The 21,234-nt window shown below is 37.1% G+C and overlaps 1 protein-coding gene across 5 annotated transcripts in view; it reads left to right on the plus strand.

Moving 5' to 3' along the window:
* The window catches only part of LOC134534701 (protein sprint), a 731,313-nt gene that overhangs the window by 686,163 nt on the left and 23,916 nt on the right, over positions 1 to 21,234 (plus strand). For 4 of the 5 annotated variants that reach the window (XM_063373173.1, XM_063373177.1, XM_063373176.1 and 1 more), the window contains 2 exons: positions 1,251 to 1,416; positions 4,627 to 5,051. In XM_063373173.1, the coding sequence (XP_063229243.1) occupies positions 1,251 to 1,416; positions 4,627 to 5,051 (591 nt within the window). The remainder of the gene's footprint in view (positions 1 to 1,250; positions 1,417 to 4,626; positions 5,052 to 21,234) is intronic. The other variant, XM_063373175.1, reaches the window with a different exon arrangement.

The following is a 21,234-nucleotide window of genomic DNA, read 5'->3' on the forward strand; positions in this document are numbered from 1 at the left end:
TGATACTGATGACTTGGACATTACAATCTGATTTCATTTGTGGGTTACAAACTGTTATGTTATCAGAGAAATGGCTTTATTAAAGATGTTATGTTTGTTTTCTGTAAAACATGAAAAGAACCTGGAATTTAAGACTTTTTCTTCAGTGCATTTTTGCTAATTTTAACATTTAAATTTTTTCTAACAGTCATTAATGTCCAAAATAACAAGACAACAGCAACTTAATAATCTGGTCTTTACACCTGTCCCAGGTGACAACATGTAATGTTGAGTGGCTTTATGTTTTAATGTTTTAATCCTTTTTTCCCTAACAGAAAATACTGAGCAATAATTCAGAAAGGTTGAAATTTCTTGGAAGGTACTATAGGTACCTATGAAGTTTACATAAACCAATCACAGTATACACTGAAAGGTCTTTAATCCGGCATGTACAGGACCACAACCATTCCGGTAGAAAACAAATACTGTTCTGAAACGCGTGAACTAAAATGTCGGCAGTTCCGTAGTACATACAGACAAAATTTAATGGTTTTTATTTTTAGGCCACTTTCATTTTTTAAACAAGAGATTTAGGTGTTATTGTTTTTATTTTTTATGAACTCTGTTTATTCATAAAGATATCACAATTTTCATCACATATGACTCTTGTTCAATAATAATTACTTCATCAAAACAGCGTAATTTTGACTGATACGTGATGCAGTTTTACAATATAATAATTCATAATAAGCATGTCTAACTAATAATTCTGTAATGTAAAAATTCGTTAATAATAATAGTTACAATATAAAAAAAAGCAAAATTGTTTCTAGTCTATTTAGTACATGATTTTGGTACTAAACCCATGCATTATAATTTACATTCAAGAATTTAATATATTAAAAGAATACATTTTTTTGTAATCTGAGTTAAGTTTTTATTGAACATGCTGATTAATTTCACAATTTTTTTATTGGCTTTTGGTGCCTTTGGTGTATTAACGTGCCTCGTTATGTTACATGATGTAGTTACATGCTTTTTGGTGTTATTTCGGCTTTAATGCAATTTACCATAAATTCTTGTCCGTAGTAATACGACCTGGCGACCAATATCAACAGCCAGAATCCACCCAAAAAATATCAGAACGAGCGGCTGGATTGATGCTGTGTTGCGGAATGTGCCGAACCGTAGCACGCCGGATTAAAGGCCTTTGACTGCAGTGCAGATGTGCGCGCGGGTGAAGCGAGTACATTATGTCTCCCTGCCGGCAGGCAACGAAGACGAGGGAGCGGACGACGACGGCCTCGCCGTGGAGGGAGGGGAGGAGCGCGAGCACCGCTTCCCGTCCTTGGAGCAGCAGGAGACCTCGCTGGAGGAGGGAGAGGAGAACGGCGTTGGGTCGCACGGGCTCACTGTGCAGGAGCTCATTGCTCAGAGGTATGCTTGTGTGTGCTGGTCAAGTAAAGTCACACACCTTTATTCACAGCGACAATTTTGAACCTTCCGAATCACAACAACACACAGCATGATCGTTTGCTTGGGAGAGAGGTTGTGCGCATAGGAGGGAAATGAATAGACAGCAAAACCCCTTATTTACCCTTATCAGGAGGAACAGAAAATATGAGTGTACCGTATATTGTGGGAAAACGCGAACTGAAGGAAAGCTCTAAAACTTATCTACTACACTTATACCTCATTTCCTGTATGTATTCCTTCTTCAACAGATACTTTACATTTAAGAACAAACTTAATGTGTACTGGCCTATTAATTTGCCATTAATAATCAAGCCATGCCCAAAATTCATCCCATAAAAATCAACAAAAAGTTTAAATCCATTCAAAAAATTTATTCGTACTTGTATTAAAAATTACAAAAAAAATTGAGGTGTTAAAAAATGTTTTCGAAATATAATTTCCACATTGAACACATATTTTAATTTTGCTGTTAATATCACTCTTAGTTGATACCATATTACTAGTAAATAAATTTGTAATAGCTTAAAATATACACACAAAATAAACTGTGAACCAAATGCAAGACGTAACATAGCGTATAGATAACTGTCATCGTCATAATACACGCTGACCATAAAAAGTTGCGGGTTATCAAATATAGTTTATTCAGCAAAATACACTGTGCACATGCTGCATACATTCCGCAAGCTATCAGTATTGATCTTTGACTACGTACTGTGCGCTCTATATGGGTATCAACTCAACCAAACATGATTCCAATCAACAATGACTAAATTAATTAATGTCTGAAAGAGAATTTAAACATTGGACAACTTTGTATTTCTTGTAAATAAAATGTAAATGGTAATTTTATAACAATAATGGATTTCAACATTTAACAAACACACTTTTATACTGTAAACAAAGTTTTTGGGCAACTGCGTACATGGAAAATAATAATAGGTATTAATCGTACATCTTATTGAGAAAATGGCGGGACCAGTACTTTCGACCGCATATGATGGGAAATCGTACAGTGTGAGAATGTGTTTCACATAAATAAAAACCAGTTTCACATTGCAGTTTATTGTGATGTAATTGAAGGAAAGTATTACTTTACACTTAATGATTTGTAAATGGGACCTAAAGAAAATTATATTAATTGCAGATAAGCGTAAATACAGACAACGATTATATGGGCTTTCATTGTATTTTATTTATGTTATGGATGCATGTTGTAACGCCCAACATGGTCAGATTATGGTGGCATTTTGGCAGAAGATAGGAACTGTTTACATTTATCCATTTTAACTGGTGGCAAGAAATTGTTGCGATATTACATTGCTCATTTAATTCCTGTTTTATAAAATAAATCGTGATAATTATCTGTATAATTTAAATAGCAAAAAATGCATGAAAAGAAAAAACTATAATACCTATGTTGCTAGGTTAGAAGTGATCACTAAAAGATTTTAATAACCATGCAGCCTATCAGGGACCAGTCTCCAAAGCTTGCCAACAAGCGTCGAACAAATTCACAAAAAAAATAAGTAGATCAAAGGCAGATCTCATTCTACAATGGGAACACATGAGTGTGGCCCTGTGAGAGCATGATGGGCGAACAAAGGTTAAAATAGATTATCAACACAAACCCTAAGGGTAAAATTATTCCAATCATCATATCATTAATGCATCCTGTAAATAGAGATACAATTAGGCAATGGGTTACAATAAATGGTATTGTGGGAAACAAATCAAGTTTACAAAGATTAAGTGATAAATCTTAAGCAATTACTTTAGGATACTCTTAAAGTACCCACAAAGAAAATAAATACAAAAGTGGTATACAATAATAGAAATTATGGTGATGCACATTACTGTGTCTTATATGCAGCTGACTAGAATATATTACAAGATACATGAAAATTGCACAATAGCCCACTTAGTCGTGCATGAACCTTCAAATTAATGCAATATTATAGGGCCAGTACTAGAAGCAATTTCAACATAAGGAACGACTTGATACACTACAATCGGATACATGTACAGTTGTAAAACGCAGGGATCATAAAAGATTAATTTACATAAGTTCCTATCATTGGTTTTAGCCTGCGGGCAAATCATACAAACACCAATAAGGGTTCGAGCTCCAAAGGCAACTGTTAAAGAGACGAGCGAAGTGAGTTAACATGACTCGTCTATAAAGAAAATAGGGCAGTTAGCCAGACAACTGGGGCCTTGAAGCTAAAACCGGGAAAATGACTCGTTAATACGAAACATATAATACATATTTAATACATAAAAAATATGAGAAACAAGCTCGGGTTGAACATGTGTCCATAACCTTCAAAAAAATAAAAGCATCAAACACAAGGTTATGACAAGGTATATAAAACTCACCTGACCCAGCGTGGCCTCTCGGGTGTTCGTCGAACAAATGGGTCAAAAGTACAGTGCCACAACACACACAAAACATCTATACTGAAATATAATTTTGAAAGGTGGTATTCAAAACATAATTTAGAACAAAAGGAACATGAGGGAGTAAACTTAATGTGCAGCCACCATGCACGCAATCAAGAAAAAAATGAAAAAAACCCACATACCTTGAGGCCACGCCCGGTTTGGTGTTCCTAACAAAATGGCCCCACCAGATCAAGCAACGAACTTAGTCTAGCGCATCGGCGAGTAGAAGTGAAGACTAACTGAAAACTAACACAACCTCCCCTTCATGCATGTGCAGAGAAAACTGGAGGGAAGTGGAGGAGGGGGGCAGACAAGGCATGACATCAGGAGGGGTGGGTAAGAGGTAAAGGAAAGAGCGGCAGGGAGGCGCGTGCCTGACGAACGCAGGTAAGTCCTACTTCGACTTAAAATAAATTATATACATATTATTGTTTTCATTGACTGCTATTAAGCTGTGCTCGAATAATTACCAGATTGTTAAAACACTTATTTACGAACATTTCCAATACTTGTATATATCACAAAATTTTATTGGCTAAATTTAGTGTATAAGGATATTTTGCACAGGTCATGCGCCCAACCTGTTTTGCACGTAGTGTATGTTTATCAATTGTGATCCCAGCTTTAGGTACAGAAAAAGGTATTATTAAAATTTAATCTTTTACTGTTTAAGTTACATTACATAATTATGTATGTTAAATAAGTGTTAAAATGTATTTTGTACAGGTTTCCCGACCTGTGCCTGTCGCCCGACGCATCGTTCTCTGTGACGAGTCCCGGTGGCGTGACGTCCCACCTGGACGGGTCCTTCGCGACGTGTTCGCGCATGTCGTCGTACGACAACGTGGAGGGCCGTCACGCACAGGACCAGGGGGGCCGCTCGCGCCTCTGCGGCTCCCACGCCAGCGACGACGACGCGCAGACCGTGTTCTCGGAGCCGTGGGACAGCTCGCGCTGGGAGACCCTGCTCCGCGGGGACGACACCTCGGGCTCCTCCGTGGTGCGCGTGTCGGGTGCGCGGCCTGTGCTGGGGCCGGAGGAGGACGACACCGTGTGCGAGAGCTCGCCCCGCACTCAGGGACGCTCGAGTGGTGCCGGCACTCACGTCACGAGGAACAAGAGCTTCAAGGAGAGACTGGACCCCCTGCTGTGTGAGTACCACTTCACTGCAATCACGGTCAACTCGTGCGTGTCTCAATACTTATGCTTGGCGGGCCAGGGAATTTTGGTTTGGTGAAAACAAATTTCCAGGAGAAACGGGATGATATCGGGTATTATTTGAGATTACAAATTTAAAAAAAAAAAATTCCGTACTAGTAAAGAAAAAAATTTTGGTTCATTTTATTATATCTGACCATGATACATTTAATGAGGCTGGTAATTTTCCAGTACCGCAGAATATCATGATTTAAGGTGTACCTTATTTAATTTTATAATAACCATGAAGTCAAAACAAGATTCAGATTCAAAGCTTTATTTGCGAAGTATATTATTAATATATAACTGATGAAAGCTGGATATGCAATAAGGAACAATTTCCAAGAATTTGTTTTCTTACTTCTGTTTCAAACACGTATGGCATATGAATGAAGCACGATCACGCAAATGCTTTATCATCAATAGTTCAGTTGGAGCGGTGTCAGACTGACAATGTTTGTCAGCTGATGTGCTTACGAAAACTCAACAAAAAGCATAACTCTACCATCTTTGCAGGAACTGTATATTGAATCAAATTAAAAAGTGAATATTTGGCATACTTATAATTACGTTGTTGCTAACGTAGTTAAAAAATTTTATGTGAAAATTAATAAATAAAAAAATATACAAATCTGATCCAGATTATCTGGATAGCCGGATGAACGAGGTTTTACTGAACTTGCATTGCAAAGATAATGCTCACTACTAAAAATCATGTAATCAAAAAATTACTTAACACATTCGTACAAAAAACTTGGTTTTCAAATAAGTAATAGCTGCTTGTGTTGCCATCTATGTAGAGTTTGTATTTTAAGCCTGTGTGCTGTAACATGGTCCACTTTAGTAATCTTGACGTTTACATTTATTTGTATCCACACAGCCATCTGCCAACTAATAAAATTTTGCCACTTAACTACCTCCATAACAAAAAAGCTTGTTTTCAAGACTTGCTGAATCCAATACTTATTAGGCAATTAAATGCACTGACAGGCAGCATGGATTGTAAATCAAATTATAATGATGATGGTTCACTCAGCATTTTCAGTTACTGAATTTCCTCATGTTATATAATTTCATATATTAGTAATAAAGTGATGATGCACACCACAATTCTACATACTCCTACGATGTGCCAGAAATACAGGGTAATTATAAAGTCCGTGAAACATTTCATAAAATCGGTACAGCGAAATGGAAAAGAATAACGTAACAAATTATATACCGCGTGAAAAAACAACACTCAAAGTTTTTTTGAATGTAGTGCCAAAAATATATTTTAAAAAACAACAGACAGGGGCGCTAGTGCATGTAGTTGCTGAAAATGGCTGCGAACCAGGCAGAGAAAGCCTTTTGTGTGCTTGAATACGCCCGTTGTGATTTTTTCTTGTGGGTATACATTAAGGATAGTGTTTGTGTTCCACCTCTACCACAGAACCTTGACGAATTGAGACACTGCATCGTAGCAGCTGCTCTTACCATCACTCCTGATATTCTGGGTCGTGTATGGGCAGAATTGGACTATCGATTAGATGTGTGTCGTGTGACGCAAGGTGGACACATAGAACATTTATACCTAGTGAAAAAATACTTTGAGAGTTTTTCTTTTACGTGGTATATAATTTGTTACATAATTCTTAGTCTTTTCACTGTACCGATTTTTTGAAATGTTTCACTAACTTTATAATTATCCTGTACATACAGGAATTATCTTCTTTAAATGATTTATTAAAAATTTTCCTAGCTATATTTGTAGTATTTTATAACAGTACTTGTGTCCCAATTTTATATTATTTTATAAACTATAGAGAATTTATAAAAATACTAGGCAATAACCCGCAGCTTTGCTTGTGCAATTTGAGGGTATTTATGTTATTTTACCATTGTAAATAAAATATCTGATTATTTTAAAAATTTTATTTAAGAAATGGACAGAATTAATTGTCATATGTATAAAAGGTGTGTAAGTCTTTTTTTTTAATTTTTAGTATGGATTAAGTACCTATCTGATTTTATAACATGCTTTTGTTCACGACTTCAAACCCGTGGACTTGAAAATTTGATCAGAGGGGAATGAATAAAGAGGGAAAATGAATTACAAAAAATATAGTCAAATCTAATTTGTACTGCAATTTTGCTTTTCATTGACATGGTAGATTCATGTAATTAATATTCTCACTCTTAATTTAATACAATATAATTTTTAAACAACATTATATGATTTATTATTTTCCACCATTATGTACATATGAGTTTTGGGTATTCGATACTCTTGAAAAATCAACATAGAGCTGGCCATGTGAGAAGTAGGAGTGCCTGAAGAATTCCTGCCACTGTCAATGATTGACCCTGGAAGTTATTGTCATTTTAAATGTTAACTTTAGCACGAATTGCAGCTTCTTAAATTGTAATGGCTATTTATCGGGAATTATCAGGGAAACAACATGCTCTCTCCTTTAGCTAATTCGGTCAGTTTCTCCCTAGCTCTGTGATGCACAGCATGATAACGTTGCATGATGTCAGTGCATCAAAGTTATGCATCAGCAAAACAGTGATGCCAACCTTCAGCTCTAGTTTGTGGGAAGGGAAGAATCCCCTAGGCAAGACGTAACGGATGCACCAAACATAACGCATTACAAATTCAAGGCAGCGCCACCTATTGAGGAAATTAAAATCTTAACTGTTATTAACGCTGTTAGTTTGCTAGCCACTGCGATCTTCACTAGGTGGATGGGTCTCGCCACGGAGGATAGGAATTTGCCAGACCTTATGACTGTGTGGCTGACATAGATAAATGACACTCACTCACTGTCTGTCTATGACTTACCTATGATTTTCTATTTTCAATTTGAATTCACGCCTCTTTTTCACTACCTTACAGTTTAAATTTAATTACTATATGAACCAAATATAGCCAGTCGAAATAAAAGCAATTGAGAGACTTTAATCTAAGCCAGTGGTCAACATTCAATAAATCTCGTATGTGTGCAAAAATGTGGTTTTTATGTTATATCTCCGGCTCCCGTCATTGTAGCGAGATAAAATATATGTCAGTTTTTAAGTAAAAAAATATTAAATGTTTCATCAAAATCAGTCCAGTAGTTTTTGAATGATACTCAGTCAAACAAACAAAAAGACAAACAAATACTGTTTTATAATAGTATATATGCAATAAAGCTATTCAGTGAAGTTCGTTGCCAGTGATTCATTTAAAGAATTCTAATGGGCACATTAACTACCTAGCTGTATATCTTTTTCTGTTTCAATCAGAAACATTTTATCTGCGATAGCCAACTTTAAATTTATTGATGCCGCTGTGACTGTCACAGAGCTGGGTGTCATGATTTGACGTGGTTTTGATTTGTTTGAGTAATACTTGTATACATTAATTCCAATTAACATTCCTTCACACAAAAACTATTTTAAAGCAGGTTTTTAAGGTTTAATAAAAAAAACAGTTATAAATATCTTTGACATTATTATAGTCATATTACTGTTTAATTATTCTCAATAATTACAGCACTGCCTTCATATGTTCATTTCAGTACTGCTGTTTACAAAGTATAATGTAAATAAATAAATGCTTTATAAGTCTGATAAGATTAAAACAAGTTTATTTATTAGGCAGAGTTTTTTTTCCTGCCAACTTTAGATATTAAGTAGTTTCATTTCTGAAACTTTTTTGAGTTTAGTTTGATCCTGAAGCAAAAACTGCACATGATATTTACTCGATCACATCTTGTGTACTGATTACCTGAAATTTGATGAATAGTGGTTGTACTTGTAGGTACACCTTGCCTTTAGTAACAAGGTAAAAAAGTATTATTTGACTTAATAACACTCTATAAGCATTAGTATTTGGTTCCTTCTCAAACAGTTATGTTTTGCCTTCCACCAAATATAAAAAAATCTAAAAATGATTAACATTTTGCCTACCTTAGCATTTTTTTTAAAGGGTATTATTGTATTGGTGGTAAGTGGTGAATTACTTTTTACTATTAGTACTAGCAATAAGCTGTAGTGCTGTGTAAATTACATAAAACTATTGGTATTGTTAAAATAAAAATGTAGATATTTCAGTAAAAATTGACGTAAATGTGCAACGGGGGATAAAAATACTTTTAGCTATGATAACACCACTTTGTGCCATAAAATAGAAACACAAATGCATGGCTCTAGGCATTATTAATAAGTTTTATGTTCTTAGTTTTCTTGAGGATATTCACCTTTTATTTGATCTCTTGTCAGATAGATGTATTGACACATTCTTTGCCGAGGGCTCTTATTTACAGTCACTTGCTATCTTAAGCTATCGTGTTAGGCAGCGTCTTTTTTCAAGACTTATCCAGTCCTGGCCGTGGGAATGTTATCTACCATGCCATTGTTTAATGAAGTAGGAGTTACAGACAGGCGTGAAGTAGTTTTGGGTCCCTTGGTTCATAGGTTGATCACGAGTTCATTACAACATCGGTCTGTAACAATAGCGTGTCTGGCTGTGGTATTTATTTACTCCAATTACTGAAAAGGAGGGGCGAAAATCTGAAGGATTACCATGGAAAGAAGGGGCACACACGTGATCACGTTAATCATTTTTATTTCACGCTATTTCATTTCTATTTCTATTTCATCCGTGTGTGTCTCTCTCTGTCTCCCCCCATTTTCATAGTAACTCTATGCTAAAGAATAGCCATTTGTGTTAGAAAATTTAAGACATCTGATATGAAGTGTGCAGTGCTCTCTTCTTTCATTTTCTTAATGATACTATCCTAACGAATACACAATAGTGTTAGTAAATTTAAGACAACTGATATCAAGCACCCATCTTTTTTTTTTATCAAATCTAATTGTTTTGCTTATTACTTGATTTGATTCTTATTTTAAGCTTATTAAAAAAGTTACCTTACACATAGTTGTAGTTAATCCTTTCACTTTTGAACAAATTACTTAAATTTTAAGATTATTTTTTACTTTTTAGTTCATTTAACATAGAAAGTGTGTTTTTTAGTGTTTTTTAATATAATATTATTTTCTACTTTTTAGTTCATATTTATTTACATTTTTTATAAATTCCACTAAATGCACCACAGGATCAATTTGTGTCATCAGAAGCATGGATATAAGTATAAATTACTAAGAGCTATGTAGCTTTGAGGACTGTTGCCAGAGATTCCATTCTTTATCTATGTGAGTGGTAGTGGTTGGTAAACTGCAATATCAGTAGGGTTGCTAGAAAACAAACATGATGCACTGTTAATTCAACAGGGCAATGTTCACAGGATTAATTTTTTTTTTTACTGGCAGTAAAGAAAATGTTTACTTTAAATCATTAAATTCAAATATCTTAAAAAACAATGAAAACTTTTTTTTTAAATAGAGGTAGAATTAAAAACTAGGTATGTGCTTTGTTTTCTAATTTGAAGGAAAAAAAAATACAAAACAAAATGTCAGCTTTAATGAATTTTCAGAAAATTCTATTAATCAGCACATCATTCTAGCTGACTATATTATATAAGATTTCATGTAAATTTTAAATTTGTATTGGAATTTTATTGTAGAATTATGAATTGGTTTATTTTAAAAAAAATTGTTATTTCTTCAATGTTATATATTAAAAATTAATGCAGTGAGAGAAAATAAATAATGAATCTAAAATGCTTGAACATGTTCTGATAAAATGTTGATGATGAATGATTATTCTGTACTGAATTTTCAATGCCCTTTAAGAATATTAATGCAACTAAAGCGATAACAGGCTTTAAATTACTTTGAAAAGTTTTTTAAGCATAGGGGAAGGTCGGGCAGTACCGGACACCTTAGGTTTTCTTTTAATAAAAATATAACTTACTGCAAAAAATGAAATGTACATATGTCTCTGGAATTGTACTTTAATTATTTATAATGCCTAATAAAGAAAATGGGCCAAAACATTTAGAAATATTAGTATTTTACATTTGAACAAACAGTGGTATTTGGAAGTTTCAGTAAACTGGAGGGTTATATCGGACAGTCATTTCCCCTTCAGATTTTTACAAAATACCGCCTGTAAATAACATTTAGGTTTTCTTACAAACATCACACTTATAAAATACAGCATCCCCTTCAAGGTCAGCACAGTTTTCATGTGCCCATCCTTTACATATGGTACATTGTATCCAATCCTCACTGAAATTTTCACCGCAAATGATACAGTCAGTAGTCTCTTCGTTTGTTGCACATGGAACTTTTGGTTGGGGTGTTCTATGCATTGATGTTTTTCTGAGATGTTTCCCTTTTAGTTTCTTAGTGGTTTGCGACTTTTGATTCACATTCAACTTGCATCTTTTTGCTTCAAGCTCATTTTTGTATGGGCTAGATGTTAGAACTTCACTTCTGTCTCCCCGTCGTTTTCGTGAGGCCAACTTGGCAACTGCACTGCTAGGAAGTGGAGAAATTTGTTCTACTACATTGAAGGCTGAAGTGTGCAGTACAGTGCTTTCAGAACCTTCCATTCTGGAGCATGATGGAGTTGACATTTGCTGTGTTGTTAGACCTACTGCTTGATCTGAAGTTGAAGGCTCTGGTGAACTCTGTCTTCGAACACACGGTGGAGATTCTTCTTGAACAGTGATTGGTAAGTCATTCAAACTAGTATGGAAATCCAAGTCTGTGAATATGCTACGGTTGAGTGGGTAAATTCCAGTGCACATGAATGCTGATTGAGCGAGTTCCATTCTGCAGACTTTTGCTAATGCATAGTTAACCAGTCCAGCTATGTCCTTGAGAGCAATTTTCAGCTTTGGATATTTTCGCATCCACAAAGAACATGCTTCATTGAAAGCATTCTTAAATGGCTTCATAACTACTCTGTCCAGTGGTTGCATTTTGTGAGTTGTATGAGGTGGTAAACTCAGGATATGGACGTGGTGGGAACGAGCAAACAGAATCACTTCTAAGTCCTTGTGACTTGAATGACCATCAACAATTAACAGTGTAGGGTTCTTTTCACTTGGCACAACTCGTTCAACAAATAATTTGAACCATTTTAGGAATCCATCTTTGGTTATCCAACCACTTTGTTGTCCGTCAAACACACTTCCAACAGGAGCATCTTTAGTGAGATCCTTATCGATGCGAACTCTGGGGAAAACAAAGAGTGGGGGAACAAACATGTCTCCAGAAGCATTGATGCATAAGAGAACAGTTACATTTCTTCCTCTTTCGCCTGATGTTAATTTCCCCACTTGTTTCTTTCCCTTTATTGTCATGACTTTCAGTTGATTGTTGTGAACACAGGATACCCCAGTTTCATCTGCATTAAAGATCCGCGATGGACTAAATGAATATTTGTCCATTAATTCAGTCAGCTTTTCATAAAACCGATCAACTTGTTCTTTATTAAACCCTGCAGCTCGCTGCAAACTTGTGGATTCTGCAGACCTTAGGCTCAAATCGGGGTGCCTCTTCATGAACTCATAATAGAAGTCTTTCCCAGCCCTCTCTTTTTGCTTATTGAAGCGATGATCAATATTTAGGTGTTCTGCCAAGTCAAAAGATAATTTAAGAAATTCATCTCGAGTTAATGGCATGAGTTGTCTATCTAAAGCTTTAACATGGTTGTATAACTGCTCCTCGTGTGCATCACTGAATGTATTACTGAAAGTACCCATGTGTGGTTTCATAATTGCCTCATTTCCCGAACCAAGTTTAATGAGTCGATCACCTAGTGTACTCTTCGGAACAGAAAATTGTTCACTTGCTTCTCTAATGCTCATTTCTTTATTTATAACATGCTCTACTGCTAATTTCATATCTTCTTCTTTCCACCTTCCCCTTCTTTTCTCCATTTTCTGCAAATAGAAAGAATACTTGAATCAGAATAGACGGGAAATTACTCTACCATTGTGTCCGATACCACCCGCAACCGTCCGATATAACCCTCCAGCAGGTTGTCCGATATTACCCGACGGACATGCCATCGAAATTACGTCATAAAATATTTAGTATTTGTCGCACACAGATGTTACACTGTATGGTAATATATAAATGGTTAGTACACAAGTTACTATACTTAAACTTATAAATATCTTACTTGTTATGTTGTAACAACCCGGCAAAGTTATCTTCGTGCAGAAGATCTTGGCCTAAAATCAATAAAACGTAGCACTACTCAACAAGCAGACAACGCACGAACTCATAATGGCGACACTGCGTGTCCTTCACAGAGACCTACGAGACAAACGACCGACTGGTGCTGCCCCTAGCGCGCACCTCTGGAAACTGGTACTGTCCGGTATCACCCGCTGTCCGGTATTACCCGACCTTCCCCTATAAGCAAAACAAACTGTACCCACCATGAGTATAACAAATTTTAAAAAAATGTTATTTGTTACAAACGATGTTAAATTAATATTAACAAAACAAAATTTCTCAAAAATTTAGTTTGTTTTGAGAAATACATAGAATGTGATTGATTGAATATTGCATATTTAGTAAAATAGGGAAAAATGTTGAACTGTTACCAACAGTAAATAATGGAAAGATTTTAATGCTTATGTTTTGAGATATTTTACTTTTGGCAGAACCCCAACTCCTTCAAAGAACGTTCTTTGACATTAGTTGTGCCTGCTTTATATGACACTCATCCTGACTCACGGAACCCCAGGGTTCCGCGGAATGCCTTTTGGGAACAGCTGTTCAAGGCTCATCTCAGCCTGTAGTTCAAATTTAATCTGGGGTTTATATATAGAAATTTTAAACCAATTTGCAGAGTGTTATCACATGTAAGATAAAGCAGAATATTTTTTGGGGGCGGAAATGAACCACTTTGTCCGCTGTTTGCTTTCAAATAATTTCCATTTGTAGGCGGGAATGTTATATTTTTTTCAGGATTTCGGGGGCGGGTAGGGCATGTGTACCGAATATGAAACCCCTTTTTAAAAATATTTATATTTTGTTATTAAAACCACTATTGGTAGATTTATTTATCATAGATGATATATTATGTAATGCACTTTTACTTCGAAACAGGATTGAGTACTTGTATTAAAACAGAAAGTAATTAAACTAAGAAATAAAAAAAAATAATGTGAAATATTATGAAAACAATAACGTGTTCCTGATATGAGACATTCCCTACATTATGTTCCAAATTCCATATTTGAAATCATTTAGTCACTTTTTGCACTTTTGTTTGTTACACATAGGAGACACAAAACATGGATCAGCTCCGCAATCTTCATGAGCCCACCCATAGCACTTGAGGCACTGCCGCCATTTCTCGCCATGTTTGCCCTCTGAGAAAAGGCAGCCGCATAACAAACACTCTGCATCATCATCACTTTCAGATCCATCACTTTCATTTGAACTGTCATGCAGCAAAATATTTTCGTCACTGGAGTCTTCAGAATCTACAGTGATGAATGATTTTGTAGTTATCCGTAATTTGTCCATGTTGCGAGATCTGGTTTGTGTAGGTCTAGCTTCGTTTCCTTTCTGTTTCCCAAGAACCAATTTCTTACGAGCTTCAGCCTTTTTCTTTCTTGCGACATTTTTATCCAAGCTTGTTTTGTATCGCGATGATGTGATAACATTAGCACTGCCACATCTACTGGATGTTTCTTTTGAAGGAAAATTTGGTAGTGGTGACAACCAAAGGTCTGATAAAGGGCCTAACTGCACTGCTGCAACATGGCTGATCTGTCTGCATCAAAGTTTTTCTTGGGTGGCTCTGGTATTCTCTACAAATGGCTGTATCTGAATTCTCTTGAGCTCCATTTTATTCTCTAGTTTCTTGGCCATTTAATGATTCAGAGAAAGCACCAAATTCATAATCACGAAATATGTTTCGGTTAAATGGAAACAGGCCTGTTTTATTAAAAGAATTAACAGATATTTCCATTGTTGCTGCTCTTAGGTATGCAGCATTGAAATGTTTAGCCACTGTAAAGTTTGTAACAACATGATTTGGGTTTTGGCACAGCCAGTCTTCTACTACTTGAGCATAATATGTCTTGAGAGGGAACATAAAACCTACGTCCAACGGCTGCATCTTATTAGATGAGTGTGGAGGTAAGCAGATGATAGAAACGTGGCTTTCCCTGGCCTTCTCAAGAAGAGAAATATTCCTGGTATGAGAATTATGTCCATCCAAAACTAGCAGGACTGGATATTCCTTGGATGGTTTCACAAATTTTAAGAAATGGTTGAACCACATCGTGAAAATGTCCATCTGTATCCATCCTGATGGATGACATGCTGATATTGTACCTGTTGTAGCCCCACGCATTAATTCATCCTTCATGTTTTTTCTCGGCCAGACAATTAATGGTTGAACAAATGATCCCACTGCATTCATGCAAGCTACAACTGTAATTAAAAAACCTCTCTCTGCTGATGTCAAGCATCCCACATTCTTTTTACCCTTCAAGGTGAGCACTTTGCTGTGCTTGTGCTGTACAACAGTTATTCCTGTTTCGTCTACATTGTAAAGACGGTATGGCTGGTTATCAATTTTTTCCAATTCTCTTCCATATAAATCGAAAAATTTCGAAACACTGTCAGGATTGAAACCTTTCACTCTTGCAAACGATGTTCCCCGAGGACTGCGGACAGAGAGCTGTGGGTGACGCTTTAAAAACCCTTTTAGACACTTCCTGCCAGCAGTTTTTTTGTCTTCTGGAAAAGGATGTTTAATGCCATTCCTTAATGCTAACTGAAATGCTAAGTGCTTGATGTATTTTCTCCTCAGTCCATAAAACCGGGAATCCATATCAACATAGTAACGCTCAAATTCCGATTCGAACTCATCTGTCAAAATTGGTCGTCTACCCAAATGAACGTTTACTAAAGCTTCAGGTGACTTATTTTTATCTTTTACGTACCGTTCAAGAGTTCCTTTTGGAACACAAAAATATTTTGCGGCCCGCTTGTAGCCCCACCTGCTAATATGAGACCCTATATCAAATTAGGATACATAAGTGGTCTCATATTAGGCACCTTATAATGGCCGCTACAAAACACATCAATAAGAATGAAATTTTAAACTGCCATAGTTCCTTATTTATACACATGGAAGCTTACTTCACTGCTCATAAGAGAGTATGAATGGATAATTAATATAAACGAACCTCTATGTTGATAATAAAACTGCAATATGCCACTCACGAAAACTCAAAATGAAGAATATTGTATAAACTGTTATTCTGAATTTCGCGCGCGTCAGATAAAAGTCTCACTATCCGTAGTCGGGAAATGGAGGCTGCTGGTAGTTCCAAGAGCGGCTGATAGGTAGCAGCTTTTACTTGTCAAGATAACCAAGGGTCTCATATTAAGGCCGGGTCTCATATTTGGGTCACTTACCCTATATCCCTATGACCCCTGGGTATGCAACTGTCGTCAGCTGTTGTGTAATCTGTTTTCGTAGTGTATCCGCTCCGGAACCCTCCCTTATCTGGTTAACGGGCCCGAAACTATGAAGCTCTGGCGATGACGAGTGACCGGAAGTACGACCGTCGTTCATCGGCGCCAGCGACGAGGGATTTCATTTCCGGCGCGGCACCTTTTTTTTTCTTTGGTGACTAACGGAACCGGGAAGCGATACGTCAGCAGAATCTCGCCGATTTTTTTTCTTCTTTTTCTTTCTTGAGACGCACGCCGCGGAATTGGCGGACGAGCGGGTGACCCATCCGTCGCGACGTAACCCCCCTACCCCCCCTATCTCTCACGGGGCCCTTCCACGTGAGTCGTGTGATAAGCGGGCATGGTTCAAAGTACCCGGCGGGTTCTTGTCTTCCTCTCCCCGACCTCCCCCCTTCCTTGGTCGAGGGAGACGCGCGGCCGTTAGGCGTCACCGGTTGAAGGGCGGACAGTCGTTGTCGCGGGACCCTTGAAGTAGGTCGCCCAGCGAGGGGGTTGTTTGGGTTCGCTGCACTGCGCGCCTGTTGCTCGCGATGGTCGACCTGAAGCGGCTGTGGACGCTGGCGAGGTTCCTGTGCTGCCGCGCGGCGCGCTACTGCGCACGCGCGCTGCGCAAGCTCGCCCGGCTGGCGGCTGCGTGCTGCGGCTTCTCGGGTGAGTCGGCACTGTCGCGTCTTCTGCACGGAAACATAACCAACGACAAACAATGTGGTTACATTTCAAGATTACTTTAATTACGAAATATATTTATTATTAATGTTGTGAGATGACTACCAACAGCGATGAGCCAGGGTGGTAGACACCATACATAAAAACAAACAAACACAAAAAAATGACAATTAACAAATACAAAACAAAATTAATTAAATCATTGACACACACAACAGACACACAATCTGAAGTTATGTCTAGTATGAATAATTGAAACATAAAGTAAAAGGTAATACAAAAGGAAATATGTTATGCATCGATATCATAGCACGGGTAGAATTGTCATATGTAATAAAAATAAACCACAAAATAATAATAGATCACTAGATATTCTTGTATTTGAAAAAAAATTTTTTTTTTTTGTACGTATTTAGAACAAAAACAAACAAGTTTCTATTGGTACCACGAATGTACGTAAACGGAAGAGCTCAGCATTGCCGAGCTAATCCGTGCGGTTACGTCTCCGTCTGCGTGCCATTGTAGAAACTCTGTTCCGTGAGATCGTATCCGTTTACGTGATCCGTCTTCGTTTCCGTGTTATTGTAGAACGTGCCTTTAAAGAACCAGCGAGACGTGCAATTAAGTGAAACGCCTAGTCAAAGGTATGTTTGTGTTTGTGCGACGCTCGCTGGTGCTTCTAGCGAGTGAAATTGGCTAACATGCGTTTTTTTTTCCAGAGCACTTTTTGGATTTGAAACACCCAGTTCAGGTTTTTGAAACCACCTTTATCTTTATTTCTCCATCACATAATGTTATTGTTTTAGTTCGAATTTCATAGTTGTCCTATGGAAGATGAGAGTAAAAGGTAATAGAGCGAGTGAAAGTGATAGAGCTAGTGAGCGTGATTGAGCGAGAGAGTGATAGCGAGTGAGAGTGATTAAGTGAGTGAGAATGATTGAGCGAGTGAGATTGATTAATAGAGTAGATGAGTAAGAGAAAGTGAGGTAAGACGCAAAATGGAAGTATGTGTAATTTCCATAGACTAGTGATGGATATAGACAGATTCTTGTCCTCTGCACGTGGCTTCAGCATTGGATTAAGATTTGCCAAGAGAACTGTCGAAATGGAGCTGATGTAAACAATTACACTGTTCGTTCTTGTACAAACAGTTTTCTCAACTTCCACGAGTGCAAGTCATCAACTGCTTCTTGGCTTCTTGGTCGAGGCCCGTGATTATGTGCCCGACTTTTCGGCGTGCCTTGTTGCAATTATCTTCAAGGGCGAATAACATTGTTCTTGCAACAAGACACACCGAAACGTTAGAACACATAATCAATTACAAGGACGTAGACTCAACCCAGAAGCCAAGAAGCAAGAAGCTAGAAATTCTGTAACCTCAACTAACTTGCCTTCTGCTTCCACATTGACAACTTTTTAACAGAGCTGTTGGCAAGTAAGTCGTTCACTGTTGAGACCACGAAGTGCTTGAGTGCATGGTCCACCCTACTTCTTATAAAGTTGTTTGTTTCTGTTGGTCAGTAGGAAGTTAGCAGAAAGTAAAGCTTCAGTGTTATTGAGCGAGTATATTAGCTAACTTTCGGGGGAGGGGGGGGGGGTGGGAGTCTTTCAGAACTCGCCAGTGATGAGTTTGACACCCAGCGGCGGTAACGAGCAAATTCATGTGTTCTCGTGTTGTTCATTTTTCAAAGAAACTTATAATTTGAAACTCGGACACGAAATTAAACGTAGAATTCGTTAAAAATAATTCCGAGCGTGATAAATAAATTGATAAATAAAATAATCGCTTTTCAAATGCCAAAATTTCTGGATGCGAATCACACCTATTCTTTCTGCGCCCGCCGCAAGAATTTGCTGCCTGAATCGTTAACGTCACCCGCAGATGTCAGCACGAAACAAACAGAAATTTTAAATGGCTCCGACAAAAGCGAAAAAGACTTGTAAAATTCTTAAATCCCGGCTTTGGACCTTATTTTCGACAAGGATTTTTTTATTAAAATATTGTTAAAATTCGTCACAGTTATTACTTTAAATTTTCCGCACACGTTAGAAGTTATACTCCAATGAGATCAATAAAATATTCACCTGAAACTTTTTAAAACACATAATATAACACTAAGATTATGTTTGTATATAATTTTTTGCTTAAAAGACTGAAATCAGTCTAAATAATTATTGCAAACAAACCTTAACCTTAATATATATCAGCAACCGCATTGCACCATAATTTTATGTTAAATCATTCCCGTCGAAGGAAATGTTGGTGACATGTGGGTTATTAATCGGCCTAGACGGGCGTGCTGTGAAAATATAAAAATTGTTTCAATCATAAAATAGGCTTCTTTGATTTTCACAATTCGGGAAGAGAATTCACACAATTGCTTCGTGTTGTTGGAGTTACCGACGTTTTGATGCACCTCGCAGTCAGCATTATCAGGGTGCTGCTTGGCTGTCTGCCATGACGTTAGGTACTATTGTTATTTAGACGGAAACCGTGAAGCGATAAGGTCGACACCGAAGCGCGCATCAAGCGTGTACTCTCCTTTACGAGCGGCCATGCAGCACGCACAAACAACTCTGAGGCGTAGCGGTAACTCTAAAACTTTAAATTTTGGTTTTTGAAATCAGTCTACGCGGAAACACCCATTTTTCGCCACTCTGAAGGAGCTGCAACTTAACGTTTACCAGAACGTGAAATAATTTTAAAGAAAGCATCCGCATAGCCTGTAACCTTTTCTTAATAGTGTGAAAAGACCCTACGAATGAAACCTTCAGAGTTTCCTGTGAAAATAATTTTGTTTCAAACACGCTACAACGAAGATTCGCAGGAACTTCCAAAGCTCAAGGAATTAAATGCAGAATGTGAAACAGTATTTACATGATTTTAGTTAAAATGTTTTCAACGTTTCAGTCAAATTTTATTCCGTATACGCCTCTTTCACCGTGAATAATCACAGCACGTTTCTATTGCACAAGGTGATTCTTGACGGAAGGGTAAAAAAAATAAAAAAAACAGCTAACGTTATTTGGAGTTTTAAATGTTATATAAACATGTGATGGAATCGCAGTTCGTATATAGAATTATGTCGATATGCGCAAAAACGCACCTATGTGAAGCGCGCGCGCGCCCGCAGCATTGACTGCAGAGCACACGCGGGTGTGCAACGCAACGCGCGCAGTTCACACGAGTGCGGCGGAACGCCTTGCCGACGAAGATGGTATGTTTGAACATCTACTGTAAAAGCTGGCAACCATTGAAATTTCAATTATCGCCTCATTTGTTTATTTCACTTCGCCACGAATCAAAGAAGCTTAGTGGTGCCTTTTTAAACAAACTTCTGCGGTTGTGTGTGACGAAACTCTTGACACTTGTTTTTCGAGGCCCAAATCCTTGGATCTGAACAACACTGTGAGGATGACGGCTTTTAAAAGAGTCTGTATATTGAACCTGTTACGTATTATTTTATGTCGAGTACCTTTTTACATTTCTAATGATGTTTATCGTATTTTTATTTTTTTATTTTTACAGTTGACAATGTTTGACACACTTATGAACATATGTTAACTACTGTAATGTAGTCTGAAGTATATAATTAATATTGATTCACGCTACCTCTTTGTAACATTGTAGTCATTAAAGCTTTGGTTCTAAGTCAAATGATTGCCGGTGGTTTACTGGTGATAGTTTCAGTTTGGAGATTGTTCGAATATGTGTGGCAGTTGCGACAGTACCTTTACCGGTATAGATAACACACGCGCCCTAGAATAGCGATAATGTGAAACACTTAAGCCCTATCGCGTCTGCTGCTTCCACAGTGCTCGGTAACCTAACAAAGGGCTAACAATGATATTGTATTTTAAGGTTACGAAGTATTAATTTAATTAATAATATATATTATGGTTTAAGATTATAGCATGGGCAGAATTTACATTTATAATAAAAAAACCACAACGTAATAGAACACTAAATCTTCTCCTACTGGAAACGATTGTTAACGTACTATTTATAACATAAACAAACATGGCTACCACCACAGTCAAATTCAGATGTTTTTATTAACACATACTTAACACTTT

The sequence above is a fragment of the Bacillus rossius genome, chromosome 8 (genome assembly GCF_032445375.1).
Source record: "Bacillus rossius redtenbacheri isolate Brsri chromosome 8, Brsri_v3, whole genome shotgun sequence".
In the NCBI taxonomy this organism is placed as follows: Eukaryota; Metazoa; Arthropoda; class Insecta; order Phasmatodea; family Bacillidae; genus Bacillus; species Bacillus rossius.